Consider the following 21804-nt stretch of genomic DNA (forward strand, 5'->3'; position numbering starts at 1 on the left):
TGTTAGTGCTGACCTTCACTTTAACATATGTTGTGGACATGCCCTGAAATTCAAAGTTTCTGTGAAGAGTTTACTCAGTTTATGTCTACCTTACCCATAATTCCTATCCCCCTGGCTATAGCCTACCATCGAGCAACCAAGATTTTCCTCAGTTTGGTCTTGTTCTATGCTATAAAGGCAATAGTGTTAAAATGAAGGTCGTCTGAAGCACCCGCTTTCATATTTTGGAAATCTCTTGTAAACTCATCTATACCGCTGTATAAAGCCACTCTATTTCTAGAGGTTGTCCTACTAAATTTAATAAAGTGTGGAGTATTTGGATAGATTCTCCTACCACTTCCAGGGGTAGGGGAATCTTTCTTAACAAGGCTTAACCAAGGATTCCCCCATCACAAACAAAATGCAGTAATTTTAGATGTCTATTTGGTATCATTATTTGTAAAGGTACTTCTCCTCTGTTGGGGGCGTTGACTAATGTTTAGAACTTCTGACTGCTGGTTGTCCTCCTTCCTTCCAGTATTTACTTTGTTCATGGAAGTGTTACTACTGTTAGCTTTATTCTAAGTTGCCTTCTCACTCCTGTCTGGTGGTACCGGTTTATAGGTTTAATTGTTGGTTTTTGTTTTTCTAACTGCACTTTTAGTTATTGATTTGTACCTATTTGAGTCAGGGAATGCCCCGATGCTCTGTTTTATACACCTCTACTCATTGAAAACTGAATAAAAATAACAAAAAAAAATATATATATATATATATATATATATATATATATATATATATATATATATATGTACAGTATAGATGTATATACAACCACACTATTACACATGTCATATATGTACAGATGTTAAATACATAAACAAATTCATCAGTAAATTACAGAGGGCAGTTTATTATAGATTAATGCCTCAAACAAAAATTGAAAACAACAGAGAATAAAGATGTGTACAAACTGTACATGTGTATTGGTTTATAATTATCTGCTTACAGAACAACCAGAATAGACGATAGTTTACATTTTCTCCACAACCATATTGATTGCCGGTAGCAGTGAGCTATTTACACATCTACATTTCAGGGTAATCGTTATATAGGCATCTGTGATTCAATTTCAGCTCTATTTAGAAATGTGACATCCAAGAGATGCTCAACTTAGTCACCTGCCATCCAAGAGCTACTATATTTAGACATCTTTCATTAGATATTTGCTCAATTTAGACATTTTTCTTTGAAGATCTGCTCCATATAAACATCTGAAGCCTCTTTCTTTCAAAAACTTGCAATAATGCATTAATACTTGCTTATCTTAATTGCATAGTGGCAATAAATAGTGCACTTTTCATGTCACATTCATTAGTGAACACCAAACACATACCTTTGGCTTTTATGTCTCATACATACCATTACCTTACTTCAGTTTATAAAATATAATCATAATTAACATACAGGTTTATTTTCTTCCTCTGCTAAAATAAATTCAAATATATATTTTATCACTATCTGTGTTTTTTCATAAGCAATAGGGACTGTGTCGATAGGCTTGGGTTCATGTCAATGAGGCACTTCTGAGGTCATTCAGAATTTACTGACAAGTGCATCTGAAAGGCTTCAAGCGGATTTACATTCCAATAGACTTGCGTGTGTGTGAAAAACTCATTTGAAGTAAACAAAAGCTCATCAACAACCCTTACAATTCACAGTAAGACATGAAATAGAACAACTTTCATTGTCTAGAACTATTTGGAAACACATACTTTATAATTTTAAAATATTCAAAGCCCAAATCTAGGGAGCAGTTAGAACTTGTGTTGGATTTTTATTGCAGTCTGTGACCTATTGGAGAGATCCCACATCCTGTTTCTGTGACACCAGTAGAAGAAATAAGGGAGATCGTTTCGCTGGGGCAAAAAAAAAACAAAGGGGTTGATTTACTAGAACGGAGTGCAAAGTCTGATGCAGCTGTGCATTGTAGTCAGTCAGCTTCTAACTTCTGTTTATTCAATTAAAGTGGTTCTAAAGGCTAAAGATTTTTTACCTTTGTGCATTCTATGCATGAAAATAAAAAAAACTTCTGTGTGCAGCAGCCCCCCCCCCCCCCAATACTTACATGAGCTCCCTCTCGATCTAGCGATGTGCACAGAAGCATCAGTTCTCTGGGGACTCTCCCACCTCATTAGCTGAGACAGCAGTGGAAGCCATTGGTTCCTGCTGCTGTCAATCACAGCCAGTGAGCCTTTGAGGAGAGAGAGGGGGTGGTACCTGAGCCACAACTCCATGTCTGAATCAACACAGAGCAGCGGCTCAGGAGCATGCCTGCTTGGGTACCCCCCCAAAAATTTTGCCTTTAATATCACTTTAAGCTTTGACAAAACCTGGAAGCTAATTGGTTTCTATGCAGACGTGATTTTGCACTCCCCAGTTATTGTAAATCAACCCCCTTGTGTTTGGGACAGGAAGTATGTGAAATCTTTTTAGGGGGGGATTTATCCAAAAATAAAAAAAAATGGAGATGAGCTTTAAAATATTATATCAGTTTTAAATTTGAACAATCCCATCAGATTCTAGGCCACACAGTGACTTACCTGGAGATCGGAGGAGTCAGAATCCTTTGTTTTGGAAAAAATAAAAAGAATCCTTTGCTCGCCTAAAATTTAAAGGCCTATTTTATAATTGTTCAGTATGAAGAAAGGTGTTATAGCAGAAAACAGTGTTAAAAATAAACCTTATGCTTTAGGATGTGCTAGAAGAAATCTGTCGGTTTTAGACAGTTACTCACATACACTTGTACAAGTAGAACTATATAGTGTCTTATGTACACACAAACACACACCACACTGTAAATCATGGCTCAATATAGAAAGTCATAAATACCGTGAAACAATAAAACTTCTAGGTACAGATGTGGCTGTAAGTGCCTAACTACTACAACTCTCAAAACAGAAAGTTTTGCAGCATGTGCTCCTATTAACCTTATGCGTGGTAGCTGATATGATAAATAACAGCATGTTGGTTATAAAAATTCTGGCATATGTTAGGATGGCTGAAAATATTTTTAGTTGGTGTAATATCCTGTGAGCAACCAGTTTTTAATATTGAACTACAGGCCCATATTGATGAAACTGTAATTCAGTTATGCATTCATTAAAAGATATATAAAGACCCAGAATAAATGCCTAAATTGCTACGTATGAGCCTCTTTGATCTAGTGATCCACCGATTTCGCTTTTTTTAGTGCTGATACCAATATTTTGGTCATTGGATATCGGTATTGGCCGATATTTTTGGATATTTAAAAAAATATTTTTCTTTTATTTTTTATTTATCACAGGTACTGTTGTGAAGGGATCTGGGGGTCTAAAAGACCCCATACCCCTCCTCTGCACTTAAAAGCATTCAAAACAGCCAAGTTTGGCTGTTTTGAATGCTGTAATTTTTTTGAATCTGGCACCAAATACCTGGAAGGGATGTCATGACATCACTTCTGGGTTTTTACACGGAGACCCGACCAGAGCCAAATGCGCCTTTGATCGAGTCTTCTCTTCGGCGGCCGTGGAGGTAGGATGCCCGGGTCTCCCAGTGGGACCGGAGAGCCGGGCAAGCCGCGGAAGGTGGCAGGAGGGGGGGGGGACGTCCCATCCTGCTCCTTGTAATGACAGCTGAGCGGCTTCTCAGCCACATCGGATGTCATTAAAAGACAGCCGACTGTCGGCTATGGACGCCGGTACTAGCTGCAGGCATCACTCCGGTACAGCACTTTCCTGGAATATCGGCAATATCTGTAACCTCAAGGGCCAATTCTGATATATCGGGGAAAGTGCATATCGGTCCCCGATATATCGGCATTGCCGGTAATCGGTCGATCCCTACTTTGATCCCCTTTGTAGAATCCCTCAGACTGGATGAGAGAACGGCAGCAAATAGAAGCAACTAAGCTCTGCAGCAGCTAAAATTTGCTGACATTGAACATGCAGACAAAAGGAGAGAACATATTCATGACTTCATCAGTGTGCTGCTGCTGCTCCTTCATCTCAATGTTGATCCTTGGATCATAATACTGGCTGAGCATACTTTCAAATCATTTGGTAGTTAAAATAAATACTATGCATGTATTTGAAGTTTGTGTTTAGCTGCTTGCCTGGAGGCCAGCTTTAACAAGAAAGCACAATGTGTGATATATAGTGTACAGGTTATGCACGCAACAGAATTAAGTCAGCAGTGACACCATTAACCGCTTTAAGACTGGAGGATTTTCCTGCTTAACGTCCAGGCCACTTTTTTTCAACTTGGCACTGCGCGACTTTAGCTGACAATTGCGTGGTGATGCAATGCTGTACCCAAACTAAATTTACGTCCTTTTTTTCCCACAAACAGAGCTTTCATTTGGTGGTATTTGATCACCTCTGCGCTTTTCATTTTTGCGATATTAATAAAAAAAAGAGTGAAAATTTTGCGAAAAAAATTGACATTTTCTACTTTGACAGTTGAAAAATATCCACTATATTCAATTTTTGTCATATATTTAGGCCAAAATGTATTTAGCTACATGTCTTTGACAAAAAAATTCCCAATGAGCGTATTTTTAACCGCTTTAAGACCGGAAGATTTTACCCCATTCCTGACCAGACCATATTTTGCGATTCGGCATTGCGTTACTTTAACAGGCAATTTGCAACGCTGTACCCAAATTACATTTATGTCCATTTTTTTCCCCACAAATAGAGCTTTCTTTTGCTGGTATTTAAGCACCTATGCGATTTTTAATTTTTGAAAAAAAGAGCGACAATTTTGATAAAAAAAAACAATATTTTTCACATTCTGATATATAACATTACCCAAAAAAAATTTACAAATCAAGTTTTTTTTTAACATTTTAGGCCAATTTGTTTTCTGCTACAAATTTTTGGTAAAAAAAAATCACAATAAGCGTATTTTGATTGGTTTGCGCAAAAGTTATCGCGTTTACTAACTACGGGAAAGATTTGTCATTTTTATTATTTATTTATTTTTTTACTAGTAATGGCGGCGATCTGAGATTTTTTTGCGGGACTGCGACATTGCGGCGGACAGATTGGACCCCCTAACTGACATTTTTGACTCTTTTGGGGGGACCAGTGACATTACTGCAGTACTACAGTTACTGTAATAATGACACTGGCAGGGAAGGGGTTGACACTGTTGGTGATCAAGGGGTTAAATGTGTGCCTCATGCTTACTGACGTGTGTGGGGGAGGGGGTTGTGTGACACAGACACAGATTGCAGGTTCAGCTATGCTGAATCCTGTGATCTGTCCCTGCCTGTCACAGAGGAGATCCGCCTGCTTTGTTTACACAAGCGGGTGGATTTCCTCAGTCTTTCCCCGACTCTCCTCTCCTGGCCCGACTGTTTAGACACAGCGGGAGCGAGCCTTCCGCGAGAGGGAGGAATCCAACGACATGGGTCTACGTCGCTGGACCCAGCCGGGCCGCTCTGCTGCAGTAGCAGCAACGTGAGCGGTTGGCAAGAGGTTAAATAAGCACCATTGCTGCTCCAAACATGGCAGGGGTGTTTCATTTGCAATTGCAGCACAATGGCATAGAGTTTAGCACTTGGGCCTTGCAGCACATCCCAACCAGGACACTACCTGCATGGAGTTTTCCCTGTCCTACATGTACTCTGGTTTCCTCCCACATTCCAAAAACATGCTAGTAGGTTAATTGGCTCCTGTATAAATTAGCCACAGTATGTGTGTGAGATAGGGACATTAGATTGTAATCTCTTTGAGGACAGGGAACGATGTAAAGTGCTGTATAAATTGATTGTACTTAAAATACCTGTAATAAATAATGCATGCCTTTCATTTTCAGTGCTGGTGGGTTATACTTTTAGCAAAAAATGTGACTACTTAGGATTTTTAATGTAAGTATATTACACACATCAAGGATTGAATAGATGCCAGTGGTAGAAACACGTATACTTCTGTGCTGTTTCAGTGTAAACCAAAGAGGAATTCAGGGCCAGTGTTCCCCTAGAATTAGATCAGACTATAAATGTAATCTGCACTTGCAGGCTATATAGGCTCAGGTTTAAAGTGTATCAAAACCCAGAAGAAAAAATGTAATATACAGTAATACCTTGCTTTGCGAGTATAATTCGTTCGAGCAGCATGCTTGTAAAACTCATATATCAAAGCAGATTTTCCCATAAGAAATAATGGAAACTCAGATGATTCGTTCCACAACCATTTATTGGTATAAATAAAGATATGCTGCTATCATATATAAAGTACATTACTGTACAGTATAAGCATGCCATCCCCTCTGTTAACCACTTAAGCCCCGGAAGATTTTACCCCCTTCCTGACCAGGGTTTTTTTTGCGATTTTTTACTGTGTGACTTTAACGGACAATTGCGCGGTCATGCGACGCTGTACCTAAACGAATTTCACGTCCTTTTTTTCCCACAAATAGAGCTTTCTTTGGTGGTATTTGATCACCTGTGCGATTTTTTGATCATGCGCTATAAACAAAAAAAGAGCGTAAATTTTGCAAAAATAACCAATATTTTTCACTTTTTTTATATGAAATTCCCCCAAAAAAATGTAAAAATCAAAATTTTTTAACATTTTCGGCCAATTTGTTTTATGCTACATATGTGTGGTAAAAAAAAAAATCGCAAAAAGCGTATTTTGATTGGTTTGCACAAAAGTTATCGCGTTTACTAACAAAGGGAAAGATTTTTGTCATTTTTGGTGGTTTTTTTTAACGAGTAATGGCGGCGATCTGCGATTTTTTTTGCGGTACTGCGACATTGGGGCGGACAGATGGGACCATTGACTGACATTTTTGACACTTTTGGGGGTACCAGTGACATTACTGCAGTAATCAGTGCTATACATATGCACTGTTACTGCAAAAATGACACTGGCAGGGAAGGGGTTAACTGTATTGGAGAGGGAGGGGTTAAGTGTGTCCTAGGGGCGTGTTTCTAACTGTAGTGGGACAGGTCTACTATTGTAAAAACAGAGATCAAGGGTTCTACATAGTAGAACCGTCTGATCTCCATTTTTACACAGGGGAGAATGACAGGCAGCTTGTTTACATAAGCCGCCTGCCTTTCTCCCGCTGTACCGACGATCGTAGTGTGACCGGCGGACACACGCCCGCACTCCTCTGTGAACGAGCCTCGGCGGGTGCGCGCTCGCCCGCTATTGGCTCAAAACCCAGTGACAGGCGAGCGGCGTAGACCTACGTCACTCTGCCTGGCCGGGGCTGACTGCCGCAGTAAATATACTGTGCGCAGTCGGCAAGTGGTTAAATAGCATTATGTGTCTCTTTGTCTGTACTGTATATAAAGATGCCAATTTATACTGTATCAGAGTGTCTGCCGCCACTCGTGTGACTCCTCGGCTCACTGCAACTCTCCTCCCCTTCTCCCCGTATGATGTCAGCGGGAGTGATCGGCCCCGCCCGCCGGGGAGAGCAGAGAGACGAGGAGTTACATAAACAAACTCTGAAACAGTAGAAATCAGCATCTTTTATATACAGTACAGGCACAGGGACACATAATGATATGTAACAGAGGGGATGGCATGCTTATTCTGTACTATACTACTCGTATATCAAGAAGTTGCTACTCTTTCAAAAGAGTAAACCAGGTTACTCGCAAACCAAGGTATTATTGTATTGCAGCTTACTACAGTAATTCTTAGTTTTGGTTGCTGCATTTGTTTTTTTTTTAAATACTTTTTTTTCCATTATTTTTATCTGTTGATCATGCTAGTAGGTCTGTTATTTTTCAAATTCCTTTAAAAAAAAAAACAAGCTTTCCAGCAATAGTGGCAGTCAGAATTGAGCCAATTTAATACTGGCAGGGGTGCTTAGGATAACTGGCTTTAGTTTATGTAAAACTTTTATCCCAAAAGGATGAAACAAAGTTGCTGTAACTGTTTAAAATAGTATCAGCTGGAGTTTGACTTTAATTTGTTACTCAATCTAAATCTGCTAAACCTTCTCCACATTGTGACAATGCTGCTGTCCAAGCTTTGCTATTTTGCTCCTCCATAGAGAGGATCAACTCTAAAACAGGATGTGTGCCACAGGCTAGCTCACAGGCCAGGTGAAAATGAAGGGGAAAAAAAAGCCTAAAAAAAGATGCAGCCATCACATTTAAGGATTGGTAAGTTGTAATATACACTGCTCAAAAAAATTATAGGAACACTTTGAAAACACATTAGATCTCAATGGGGAAAATGATCATGCTGGATATCTATACTGATATGGACTGGGCAAAGTTTTAGGAACAAAAGGATGCCACATTGTTTGATGGAAATGAAAATGATCAACCTACACGGGGCTGAATTCAAAGACACCCCGAAAATCAAAGTGAAAAAATTATGCAGCAGGCTAGTCCATTTTGCTGAAACTTCATTGCAGCAACTCAAAATGGTACTCAGTAGTTTGTATGGCCCCCCACATGCTTGTATGCATACCTGACAACTTTGGGGAATGCTCCTAATTAGATGGCAGATGGTGTCCTGGGGTGAACTTCCTCCCAAATCTGGACCAGGGCATCACTGAGCTCTTGAACAGACTGAGATACAACCTAGCTGCGTTGAATGGATCGAAACATAATGTCCCAGAGGCTTTCTATTGGATTTAGGTCAGGCGAGTGTGGGGCCATTTAATGGTATCTATTCTTTCATCCTCCAGGAACTGGCTGCATACTCTCCCCACAAAAGGGCGGACATTGTCGTGCACCAGGAGAAACACAGGACCCACTGCACCAGTGTAGGGTCTGACAATGGGTCCAAGGATTTCATCCCAATACCTAATGGAAGTCAGGGTGCCATAGTCTAGCCTGTAGAGGTCTGTGTGTCCCTCCATGGATATGCCTACCCAGACCACTGACCCACCACCAAACTGGTCATGCTGAACGATATTACAGGCAGCATAACATTCTCCACGGTTACTCCAGAACCTTTCACATCTGTCACATGTGCTCAGGGTGAACCTGCTCTCATCTGTGAAAACCACAGGGCATCAGTGGTGGACCTGCCAATTTTGGTGTCCAATGGCAAATGCCAATCGAGCTCCACTGTGTCGGGCAGTGAGCACAGGGCCCAATAGAGGATGTCGGGCCCTCAGGCCACCCTGATGAAGTCTGTTTCTGATTGTTTGGTCAGAGACATTTACACCAGTGGAGGTCATTTTGTAGGGCTCTTTGCAGTGCTTATCCTGTTCCTCCTTGCACAAAGGAGCAGATACCAGTCCTGCTGATGGGTTAAGGACCTTTTATGGCCCTGTCCACCTCTGCTAAAGTAACTGCCTGTCTCCTGGAATCTCCTCCATGCTCTCCAGACTGTGCTGAGAGACACAGCAAACCTTTTGGTAATGGCACGTATTGATGTGCCATCCTGGAGGAGTTGGACTGCCTGTGCAACCTCTATATGATCCAGGTATTACCTCATGCTACCAGTAGTAACACTGACCCTAACCGAATGCAAAACTAGTGAAAAACAGTCAGAAAAGATGATTAGGGGAAAAAAAATGTCAGTGGCCTCCACCTGTAAAACCATGTCTGTTTTTGGAGGTTGTCTTATTGTTGCCCATCTAGTGCATCTGTTAATTTCATTAACACCAAAGCAGCTAAAACTGATTACCAACCCCCGCTTCTTAACTGACCTGATCAATATCCCAGGAGTTTATTTGACTTGATGCTATACTCTGACTAAAAAGTGTTCCTTTAATTTTTTTGAGCAGTGTATTTAATCTTATGTTTTGAGGTTAAGATACAATTTAAGGCACTAATAATTTAGGATTTGGTAGTTTTCCTCTTGTTTCATCATTTTAATATAATTTTTGTGAATTCAACTTTTTCCACTTGGAAATAATTTTTTTATAGAATACAGGACATTATAAACTGTACAGCACCCCAAATCTGTCGCACTGGTCACAACATCTCTACTTGTGCCAAAGTAAATATCTGTAGTGTGCACATTAAAACATTTGTGCTGGGTGTAATATTCCTATCTGTTCTATGGCTTTAAGCACAGTTGCACAGTGATGGTAATTAAAACTTTCAGTCTTACCTCTTGTAATAAATATATATAGGATAATCAAATTCCCATGCAAACACCAAACATTTGCTTACTTACACATACTTACATTTACATTTTTTATTTGAACCACATTTACTCCTTCATTATTTAAACCTGCACACATAAAGGTGCTCCTTTTAAATAATTATTTCAGATTATAGCATTCTATTTTGGTAGACAAATGTCAAAGGCATTTTAATATGAAAAATACAATATTTGTGAAAAGCCACTTGGAAAAAAAAAAAAATCCAGAAAAATATAAAATAAGTTAAAATTCTCATCAAGAAATAATTTCTTTAAAAATTACTTTCCACAAAATTCTGCAGGTTCAGGATATTTTTTCCCAAATATTAAAAAAAAGACATATTTTCTTTATTGTGTCAGTAGCATAGTCAGTAATCAATATCTTGTTGAACATCCCAGAAAACATCCATGAGAGGTTGAGTTCAGTAGAAGTGCATCGATTCATGTTCCCACATATATGTCATCTAGTGTTCATGCGTACCTGATGGATAACAATGCTCTCTGGAAAAGAAAAAATTGGTTTGCTTTAAATTTCTTATGGAACAGTTAAATGTGAGCAAGCTGGTCCTAATAATCTGAACAAGACAAATTTTGCTTTTTGGGTGTTCTTAGTTTACATACACATGTCTAATATTTTCTGCTGTGCTGTGCAAGAAGGAGCCACGGACCCTAAGAGACAGGGTGTCTCATGGGGCACTAGTTAAACATATATACCAGGCTGTTGTCACTTCACAAGGAAGTGCTCATATAGCTCGCCACATCAACACCATAAACATCTGCTTAAAGCCCAACTTTCTTCCAAAAATTGGATTTTTGACTTACCGTAAAAAATTCATTTCTCTGATGTTTATAAATGGACACAGCTCCTGATATTCATAACCATTGGGTTACACTGCCCCCTACAGGAGTAGGACACTAGGCAGAAAAGAATTCTAGATACACCCATGGGAAGTTCCATGGGGTATACTCCCTCTCTCGGCTATAGCCACTCAGTTTTGTTACAAGCAGTGTCAGGAGAATTATAACTCCACAGAGAGATGGGTGCTGTGTCCATCAACTTACATCAGAGAAATGGATTTTACGGTAAGTCAAAAATCCCATTTTCTCTTTCGTTCATTGACAGACACAGCTCCTGATAGTCATAACCATTGGGACATTCCAAAGCAGTGTTAAACATGATGGGTGGGAACAACAAAAAAGGCTAAACATTAGCCAACCAGGCAACAGAAGCTCAACCAAACAACTGAAGGCCACCTAAAAAAAACACAACCTCAAAGAGGATCAGGTCCTCTTACACAGCAGCCTGCAAAACCTTGCGCCCAAAAGAAGCATCCGCAGATGCCAACACATCCACTTCATAAAACTTTGTAAAAATGTGCACTGATGACCAGGAGGCCGCCATGCAAACCTGAGTCACTGAAGCCTGATGACTGAAAGCCCAGGAGGCACTAAGCGCCCTAGTAGAGTGCGCCTTGACAAGGAAAGGAGGAACCTGACCCCTGATGGAATAGGCCTGAACCACAATCTGTCTGATCCATCTGGAAATGGTCGCAAAGGAAGCGGACAACCCTTTTCGAGGTCAATCCGTGAGCACAAAGAGAGAAAGTCTGACTTCCTGAAAGACTCCGTAGCTGCCAGGTACACCCTAATTGCCCGGCCCACATCCAAGGCATGCAAGACAATTTCCTTCGGATGTTTAGGCCTGGGACACAGGGAAGGCAACATAATTTTTTCATTCAAATGAAAATCAGAGACAACCTTTGGTAGGAACGACAGACGGGGGCGAAGAACCACCTTATCCCTGTAAATCACCAGATAAGGTGAGCAACAGGATAACACCGCCATTTCTGACACCCTGCACGCAGAGGGGTGAGCCCCTAAAAAGGCCACCTTCTGGAACAGCGTAAGCAGAGGAATCTCTGAAATATTTTCAAAGGGAGGCTTCTGTAGAGCTGAAAACACCAAATTAACATCCCAAGGTGGCAACGAAGCCCACACTGGAGGAACCAAATGTCGGACACCCTGAAGAAAGGTACGCACCAGGGAGTGTGTGGCAAAAGATCGTTGGAAGAAGACCGCCAAAGCCGACACCTGGCCCTTTATGGTTGAAGGAAGGTCAAGATCCGAGCCACCGCAAAGGAGCAAGGAAGAGCCCCAAGAGACTCACACCACGCAATGTACATCTTCCATGTACGATGGTAGATCTTCCTAAAGGTAGATTTCCTAGCTTTAACGGTGTAGGAATTACCGACTCAGATAAACCCCTATCCTTCAGCACCTGGCGTTTAACAACCAAGCTGTCAAAGCCAGCGACTGTAAAACAGGATGGGAGATTGGTTCTTGGGACAGCAGATCCTCCCTGAGAGGAAGCTGCCAAGGAACGTCAGCAACTAGCCGCACAAGATCAGCATACCAAGCCCGGCAAAGCCAGTCCAGAGCCACTAAGATAACCAGAATCCCTTCTGCCTTGATTCTGCATAGAAGTCTTGGCAGAAGCTTGAGAGGAGGGAAGGCATAAATCAGACGATACTAATCCCACGGGGGCCACCAGCGTGTCTGTGGCATCTGCCAGAGGATCCCTTGACTGAGTCACAAACCTCTCCACCTTTCTGTTGAGCGAAGACACCAACAGATCCACCTCAGGGGTACCCCACTTGAAATACAGCTGATGAAACACCTCTGGATGAAGGGACCACTCCCTGTGGTCCAACGCCTGCTGACTGAGGTAATCCGCCTGCCAATTTACCACCCCGGGAATGTGTAGGGCGGAGAGGGCTGTTACAAACCGTTCCACCCACCTTAGAATGCCGGTTACCTCCAGAGCCACCGGGACACTTCTTGTGCCCTCTTGGTGATTAGCGTAAGCCATGGCCATGTCATTGTCTGATTTAATGTGTTCTGGAGACGATCCGTCCAATGATCCAGACACAGTCTGATCGCTCGGAGTTCCAAGACATTGATCAGGAGTCTGGACTCTTTCAGCGTTGAGATCCCCTGGGCAGAATGCTTGCAGAGAATGCCTCCCCAGCCGGACAGGCTGGCATCCGTGGTGACCACTGTCCAATACAAGGGGAGGAAGGATTTTCCCAACCGGAGCCTTGGAGAATGAAACCACCATATCAGGGACTTCTTCGTGCCCCGACTTAGCCGGATCTGATTGTCCAGAGACCGTGGAGCCTTGTCCCATTTGTTTAGAATTTCCCTTTGCAGGGATCTCGTATGGAACTGTGCAAACGGAACCGCCTCGAAGGTAGACACCATTAGGCCCAGCACCCGCATGCAAGTGGACTGCACTGGAGGTATGACCATATGTTAGACAGCAGGAGGTGAATTGCAGCCTGCAATTTCTGGAGTTTGTCCAGAGGAAGGAGCACTCTGGCTAAGGCCAAGTCCAGAGTCAGGTCCAGATAGTACAGCTTTGTGGACAGAACCAGTGCAGAGTTTGTATTGTGATCTCCAGGTTCTCCACCAGAGCAGAGGAAGACTCTGCTCACAGAAGGAGATCGTCCAAGTAGCCTAGTCCCGCAATGCCTGGTTGGTGTAGCAAAGCTAGCACCAGGGCTAACACTTTTTTGTGAAGACCCGAGGAGCAGATGCAAGACCCAAGGGTAACGCCACAAACTGATAATGCTCTTCTCCCACAGCAAAGCGGAGAAAACGCTGGTGACTGGCACATATTGGAATGTAAAGTTAGGCATCCTTGATATCGATAGAGGCGAGGAAATCCCCCTGACGCAGGGATGCCACCACCGTTCGAATGGACTCCATTCTGAACTTCTATACCCGCACAAAGCAGTTTAGCACCTTGAGGTCCAGGATTGGACGCACTTTGCCTTCCTTCCTGGGATTGTGAACAGGTTTGAGTAAAAACCCTAAAAAAGGTTCTGAGATCAGAACCGGGACAATCCCCCCTTGAAGGAACAGGTCTTGTACTGTCCCAAACAGACCCTGAAAGTGGTCTGGGGACAAGCGCAAGTTAAAAGGAAAAAACCTTGCCGGGGACAAGAGCAAAACTTGATCTTGTAGCCGGACCAAATGACTTTGTGGGCCCACTTGTCTTACACCCGGAAAGTCCACAGGTCCGGAAACCAGCGAAGACGTCCCCCCACTGTGCACGGAGCCAACTGTGGAATGGAAAACAAAAAACTGCTAAAGTCGTGAGTAAAATTACACTGGTCATGAAAATGGTTATCAAAGGATGTTATTTATTTTACAGGGTAGTGCATGCCTAGCACATCATTCACCTATTGCTTTCTTCTTGCCCAGTGGAAATAAATGGCATAGTTAGTTTGGTGAAGTAATTTTATAAGAAATATAGCATTGACAACAGCACTCAAAGAGTATCTCATCTCATCTGAAACCGCTTTGAGGTTAACTTTTTTTCACTATTTTGTCCTTTGTGCTCTAGGTAGTTCTTGAGAAAATCCAATAGGGGCAAATGACGAAACATCCTAAGTGGCTCTGTGTACTCTCCTGAAAGTTATTAAAAAACCATTTGAAAGGGCCTGCCAAAGAAGCCTTCACACTGGTTTAGCAGCTTTTTGATCAACTTTAGTCCAGCCACTGGAGTAAGTTTCAGGGCTTCACTGCCCTCTGTTATTTAAAAAGTAAAGGTTCCTTGCAGCAGGATTCCCACACAGAGGTTCAGCTACGTATAGCATTCAAAAGTAAGAACACTTCCTGGCTATAAAGCAGCCCACTTTGGGCTAAATTGGCACTCAGAATTGAATATATCAGTCCACCTGCTGGTCCTACAGCCCCTATTTTAAAAGGGCTGTGCATATTTGCACTATCACGTCTCTAATTTCTAGGAAAACATGGACCCAGGGCTGACAGTTTTATCCTGAGGGGGATGAAAAAGTTCATGGGTTACACCACCCATACCAGGATTTACCAATCCAGGAACAAAATGAAATGCCATTTTTCTAATGAGACACACACCCCAGAGCCCTTCAGCCTGCATGGGTTAGACTCCAGGGTGACATCAAATTCCCCTAACACCGTGACAAAACACAGGGCTGGAGACTTCATCCTCTCCAATATTCTACAAAACCTCTGGGCTCCAGCACCTATACCAGGGTTTACCACTCCAGGAAAAAATGAAATGCCTGTTTTCTTCTAATGAAGAAAAATCCTAGAGGCCTTCAACCTGCATGGGTAAGAATCCTGGGTGACACCAAACGCTGTAAGACTCAGCACTATCACAAAGGCCATTCTGATAGGCAAAGCTCTGACACAATTGTGTATTATAAAGCTTGTTGTTTCCTTCTGCCTTCCGCACAGTTATTAGCTCTATTAGCTCTTCACTATGATAAGCTGCTAAATACTAATAGAAATAAGCAGGACACTGGAAGGGTCAGGCAAGCTTCAGTACCTGGTACAGACGTACTACTTCCAGGACGTGTGGGAGATTTGTTGATCAGCATTTAAATGTATTTGTAATATATGCATCTTATACCAGATAGCAGCTTTTTTTTTTTTTTTTTGTAACTCTAAACGTCCGGTAGGTTGTAGGAATTTTTTTTACGTATATTTGTATATATCCTTTTCTTTTCTCCAGGGATTAATAATTAGAAGTCTTGGCATGGCAATAAATTCTCCCCTACTACACTAAAAAATAAATCATTTTATAGACAGTGTTTTGCCATATTGGATGCAAACATAGCAAAAAGTGTAGCATAGGCAACTATTGAGAGTGACGTAAACAAGAAGTTTGATTGTGAGCACCATATAATGATACTTATTCTATTTGGCTGACAATGATATGACATGGCATTGCATACTATAATCCAGATTGTCTGAGTGGAAAACATTTAAATTGTTAATTACTTATATAAAGGAGACAGGTTAGAGGGCATGGAGACCTTTGTTTCCTTGTTGCGTCTCCACACTTTTATTAGGGGTATGTTACTATACTGAAACTTGGCTACGAAATAGATTAAGGGACATTCAGAAATGAGATCAACACAATTCAAATGGTGTAAGAGGCTTTTAAAAAAGAACATATCATGATTGGATTCCTGTTGGGAACAAGCTTAAATTTTATAATACAGAAAAAATGATTGTAATCATGAATTAATTTACTTTCCAAAACTTGCACTGCAATTTAGTGAAAAGAGAATTAAATATAAATAACAATGTAATTTTGTTTTCCAATTATAGAGAGGTGAAAAAAATATATAATTTTTTTCTTAGTTAATAGCAAAAGATTTTTAACACTTGTAAAAGTATTTTAACTAAACAGAAACTGTGTTTGACTTTGTTCTGATAATTTAAGCAATTTGCAATCAGAAGAGGGCAGCATTTCATAGGTTTGTGGAAAGTAAACGGAATGTTGCTATGCTAATCATGCAGATCACATGTAACTAGAGAGCAATGCAGTACACAGGCAAATGCATGCCACATGGGAAAATCATATCCCTTCATAGCACCTGGCATGCAGGTCAACACATGCTGCACTACAGATCCATTTGCTATAAACATTTCTATACTGTAAAACAACAAATCTGCTTAAAAGCAACAAATTCAATGACTTTTTAGCTACAACTCTTTTGTGCAGGTAACCAATAGGAGGAAAGTGGGAGTGGCATGCTGCGAAATTTCTGTTGTTTTTAAGAAAAGCTCTAAGGCATGCTTTGTGCCAGTTCAAATACTCATAAGCACATTGCACTGTATTTGCCTACATAATAGTTACATATATTGTACATGCAACAGGTTGACTTACAGCTGTAAAGTAACAAGTTTCATTATATAAGGTATCTGTTTAGAAATAGGTTTAATGTGCTGTTTGTAGTTGGCAGGTGCCCCTGAATGTTGTACTGGCATCTTTTTAGTCTGCGGAAACTTTTTAAATGCCAGTTCACCATTTTGGGTGTCATCATAGGATATGGAAATGTAAAGCTCAAGCTTTTTTCTTAGTTTTGTAGAGAATAGGTCAAAATCCTTCTCAGGTATTTTTTGCTTTCTTTGCCCTGGTACTGGATTTACCTTCACTTCCTATTTTCGAGGCAAAAGAGGATATGAGAGAAAAAACTATCCATTTTGAGGAAAATTACCATTTTTAGAAAGTTGTCAAGAACATTTGCTCCCATGGGAAAATCTCCCCTCCCTTTTCGTTCTCATGACAACTCTAAACTGTAGGATTTCCTTGTCTCTCTCGGTGACAGTAAGCACAAGCAGAGAGGGTAATCTGCCCAGCAAGGATGCAGACCCCAATGAAAACTTGACAGTAGGTCTAATCTTTGCCAATTCTGTCCAAAACTCTAAAAAAGTTGTGCCTTTACAAGCACTTTTGGTGTATCAATTGATGGAATAAAGCCAAAAAAAATCCACTGGAACTGCCCCTACTCTGGAGGATCTTGATTTTCTAAACAATGTTTTACAGTATAGAAAGAGTTCTTCTAATCTAACTTTGAGACACATGGTTATGTTTTTTAATTTTGTTATTGTTAACAACTAGATGACAAAAAATCAATGGCTCACCAGCCTGCAGGTCCTTTGAGCAGCAGAGAGGTGAACAAAGAAGTCATTGATTAGTACAGATCTAAGAACTTTGATAAACAGGGAACTGCCTTTCATGGTAGCAGAACCACCTGCACATACCCCTGAGGCTTAGCCTCAGCCCTTCCCCCCTCCCAGAGGGGCAGAGCTGTTGGCTGGCGACTTCTTCAATTCTATTTTCATAGACTGACTCTCGCCACGTGGCTCAAATTTTGAATGAATTCCTGCTCCTGGCACTGCCATTATTGGCTTTACTGCTTTCATACCTTTTGCCATGGGAATGCGGGTAGGGGTGTGGCGTTGGGATGACCCATCCTGTGTTGTCTTAAAAGAAAAGAAATATATATATTTAACAAAAATAGCATTAAGATCTATACATTTCAACCTGAAAATTTCTATACCAACTTACAAAAATGAACACAATCATATGTACTTAAGTAGTCAGTAACATCTTCTTGAAATCAATTTGAACAAAATCATTCATCTATCTGTGCAGATAAATGTATAGTGTATCTAAAGTACAGTGTATTGAAAGCAAAAACTTCATTTTTTATTTTAGAAACCATAGGGAATGGTAACATTTCTGGCAGGAGTTTTTGATATCTTTGTGCCTTTTAAGAGATGCAACAGGCATTGAGAGGAAATCTTGCTAAAGTATAGGGAACACCCTCTTAGACACATGTCCCTAGAACAGTTGCCCTCATTTAAAAATTTCCTCTCTATTCCTGTCTTTGTGACATTTCAAAAGTCTGAATTTCCCACTTTTAGTCCTAGTGGCAGGAGTCGCCAGGACAAATGGAGAGGATGAATCTCCCTAATGGGTCACAGACAGCAATAAAAACCTGACCGGTGTTCTAACTCATTAATTACCCAATATTAAAAAAAAAAAATAAAATGAATTAAAGTGTTTTGTAAAGCCAAAAACTGTTTTTGTACTTTTGGATAGAGTGGAGAAAGATTAGTACCCCTGTGACCATTTTACTGCTGTTTGGGGAGATTTATTCCTACTTTCTGTCTTGCTGACAATGTTTTCCATTCAGAAAGTGAGGGTAACACTCAAACAACAACACAGGTATTTGTGTCACTGTTGCAGATTTTCTTTCAGTTCCTGTTTGTTGTAACATGTGTCAGCAGGACAGTAAGTGAAGGAAAATCTCAATAATGGACCTCAAACAGCAGTGAAGCCAGGCATTGATATAGTCATTGTCTACTCTATTCAAAACTGCAAAAACATTTTTGGCTTCACTTACACTTTAATGCAGTGGATCTCAACCATTGAACCCTAGGGTTCCTCCAGAGGTTGCTAGGGGTTCCTTGAGCAATTAGCAATTTCTGCCTCTCAGATAAGTTCCCCTGACACCATTGATCTTTTTAGCTATCTGGAAGAAGGTAATTCTTCCCAATGTCCACACATGTAATCCCACTGACAATCACACTAACGTATCATGAGTTGTAAATATAGTCATTTTTAGCAGGGGTTCCCTGAGACCTGAAAATTATTTCAAGAGTTCCTCTGTGTTGAAAAGGTTGAGAAAGGCTGCTTTAATGGGTTAAGTTTAAGGTGCTAGATATTCTGGGTCTACAGGCTCCAGAGCAATTAAACCAGCCTGATGACATAATCACCTTATTTATTTTACAGCAATTGATTATTACAGAGTATATGACCACAGGCTTCCAATGCAGTCACAGTACAACTATATGCTGTATAGTTTATAGTTATGTATGTGTATGTACAATAAGGTGACCTAGCAACTTTAACACAAAAGGCTCATTCTATTCCACACACAAAGGGCTAAATTTTAAAGCAACAGTGACCTGGTCTAAAATGCGATGTGGAAGAGTGTGTGCTAGTCTTAAAATCACTCTCTATGTTTCTGTGGCACCACGTAGATCCAAGATCCGGGCTGTACATGAGGCTTGATTTCTGCTTTATTCAGATTTTATTTTAGTCCTGTTCTGGGGCCATTTACATTGAATTGCATGGGCTCATTTATTTTCCATGGGATAACATTGCACACAACACAAGGGATGAACCAATACGCTTATTCACTTGTGTGTATACATTTCAGCTTGAGCTACTGAGATCTGTAAAGAGCTGGTTATTTTGAACAGAGTGGTTAACACAATCTTTGAAAAGGAGCTCATTGCTCCAGCTATTGGATGAAAAGGAGAACAGAAAATATTAGCATGCAATATGTAACATTTATCTCACTAATGGTGCCTTAAAGCTGATGTTTAGTAACAACACCATACACATTAGAGTATGTGTAACAATGTATATCCCATTACCTGCAGATGGCTGATTCTACTCAAAATCCATCATGGTGTCCCCCCTTCACAGCTGCTGAATACTGCCCTGAGTGGCTGTCTTCTGGTGCTGTGAAGGTTAACAGCAGAAGCTCCTAATCAGGAAAGTTGCACCTCGCCAAACCCCCTTCTTCATTTATAGAACTCATCTTACTACACTACCCTGATGCATCAAGTTCTCTGAATAGAGGAGGAGGACATGAATAAGAACATCTCCTCCGCCCGTTGCCCATAAGGCTGCTGCTATCAGTAAGGCTGGACATACGCAGCGCAAATCTCTTTCATGCAACCATGGGTTGCCAGAAAGAAATATGCTTAATTCCCTCATTAACAAAAACAGTGTTGATGCAGGAATCGCTCCTGCTGGGCAATTGTATTCTCCTAGCGGTATTCTTAGGTAAAATCTGGCGTGCTGGTTGTACCCAAGTGGATCTTGGTACATTAAGCCTGCCCATACATGTTTCCAACCTCTGTCGGTTCCTGCTGAAGCAGCTGATATTCGAACCATGTATGGCCTGCCTAAGAGTTAAGTAGGCATCTGGGGAGGGGGAGGTTATTCTAGAATAGGTTAGGGGGCTAAGGAGGGGGGTTAAGGAAGTTTTATTTTAGTTACCCTTTCCCTTAAATCTTAGAGATTTTAAAGTCCTTGTTTAGATATATGAGGGAGAATTATTAGGGAAAAAGTCATACTTGCTTTTGATGTGTTAAATTAATTGTAGAATACTTCCTTTGGTGTTATATGCTGTTGTCATCCTCTGGCACCACTGATAAATGTTCTTACCCTGCCATGGATTACACTCTAGATAGATTTTAGGTGTGTAGGTTTAGCCCCAACCAGAATTGAAAATAAAATGCTAAACAATACTCTGTGAATTGGTGAATTATTATATTTACATGCAATGTCAAATGACATTATTGTCCAATCATTTGGAAGACATTGGAAGAACTCATATTTACTTTACTTTTGAATTCTGGGTGTCAGGCCGACTTATAAAAGCACTATGGGATCTTCCAGTAGGCCCCATGAATAAGCAGATGCTTATAATATGATTTTTAGCTTAATAAAATAAAAAAAAACTTTGTATTATGATATCTGGAAACAATAAAATAATGAATTTTGTAGATGAAGTGCGCTTTTGTGATCTAAAAAAAATATCAGTTTAATAAATTGTATTGTACAGAAAAACTCACTGACATTTACATCTACAGATATGCACTAAATTCAAGCTATGCTCACACGTTACATTTTAAGATATTGCAGCTGCAGTAAGTAGAATTTGGAGGCTGATGGCTAAATATTGTGCATTGCATTGAATAGCCATGCAGGCAGCATGATTTGAGCAGAAAAAGTAGTAAATAAAAAAAATACACTGAAGGGGATATGACTTTAATTGAGTGTGGACTTTAATTAAGTGTGGAAAACTGGCGTCCTCAAAGAAATTCACCATTCAAATCAAAATGTTATATTTGGTAGTACAAAATTGGTCTATGACCGTAGCCAGCACAATGGATGTGCCCAGGATATTACAGATCCAAATTTAGCTTTTAGAACATTTTACAAAACAGCAGTAAATTATGTATTTTGGACGATATACTTGTCTGCTAATCCTGGTGTCAGACATGCTGGCTACATAGTTGCTGTTTCTGTGACAGCACAGTAGCAGCACTTCGCTGTTCTCTATTGTGGTGAAGGCAGACCCAACTGCTTGGATGAGTACAAGATTGTCCCATGAGCAAGATGACACCTCTCTCAATGGCTTACATCAAAACATTTTTTCCCAGTAAACATTGTGTTGGAAAATTAAACCTTAAAGTGGTATTAAACCCAAAACCAAAAATGTAGTATATTGTAGCTTACCAATCATTTGATGTGGTGGCTGAATTTTTTACACTTTTC

The 21804-nt window shown here is 40.6% G+C and overlaps 1 protein-coding gene across 5 annotated transcripts in view; it reads right to left on the minus strand.

Annotated features, from left to right (window-relative positions):
• Positions 1 to 9990: 9990 nt before the first annotated feature.
• The window catches only part of FILIP1 (filamin A interacting protein 1), a 233184-nt gene continuing 221370 nt past the window's right edge, over positions 9991 to 21804 (minus strand). For 4 of the 5 annotated variants that reach the window (XM_082249666.1, XM_082249665.1, XM_082249667.1 and 1 more), the window contains 2 exons: positions 17703 to 17924; positions 9991 to 10601 (listed from right to left, as the gene is read on the minus strand). In XM_082249666.1, coding sequence (XP_082105792.1) covers positions 17718 to 17924 — 207 coding nt within the window. In that variant the 3' untranslated portion in view covers positions 9991 to 10601; positions 17703 to 17717. The remainder of the gene's footprint in view (positions 10602 to 17702; positions 17925 to 21804) is intronic. The other variant, XM_082249668.1, reaches the window with a different exon arrangement.

The sequence above is a fragment of the Pelophylax lessonae genome (genome assembly GCF_965119305.1).
Source record: "Pelophylax lessonae genome assembly, chromosome: 3".
In the NCBI taxonomy this organism is placed as follows: domain Eukaryota; kingdom Metazoa; phylum Chordata; class Amphibia; order Anura; family Ranidae; genus Pelophylax; species Pelophylax lessonae.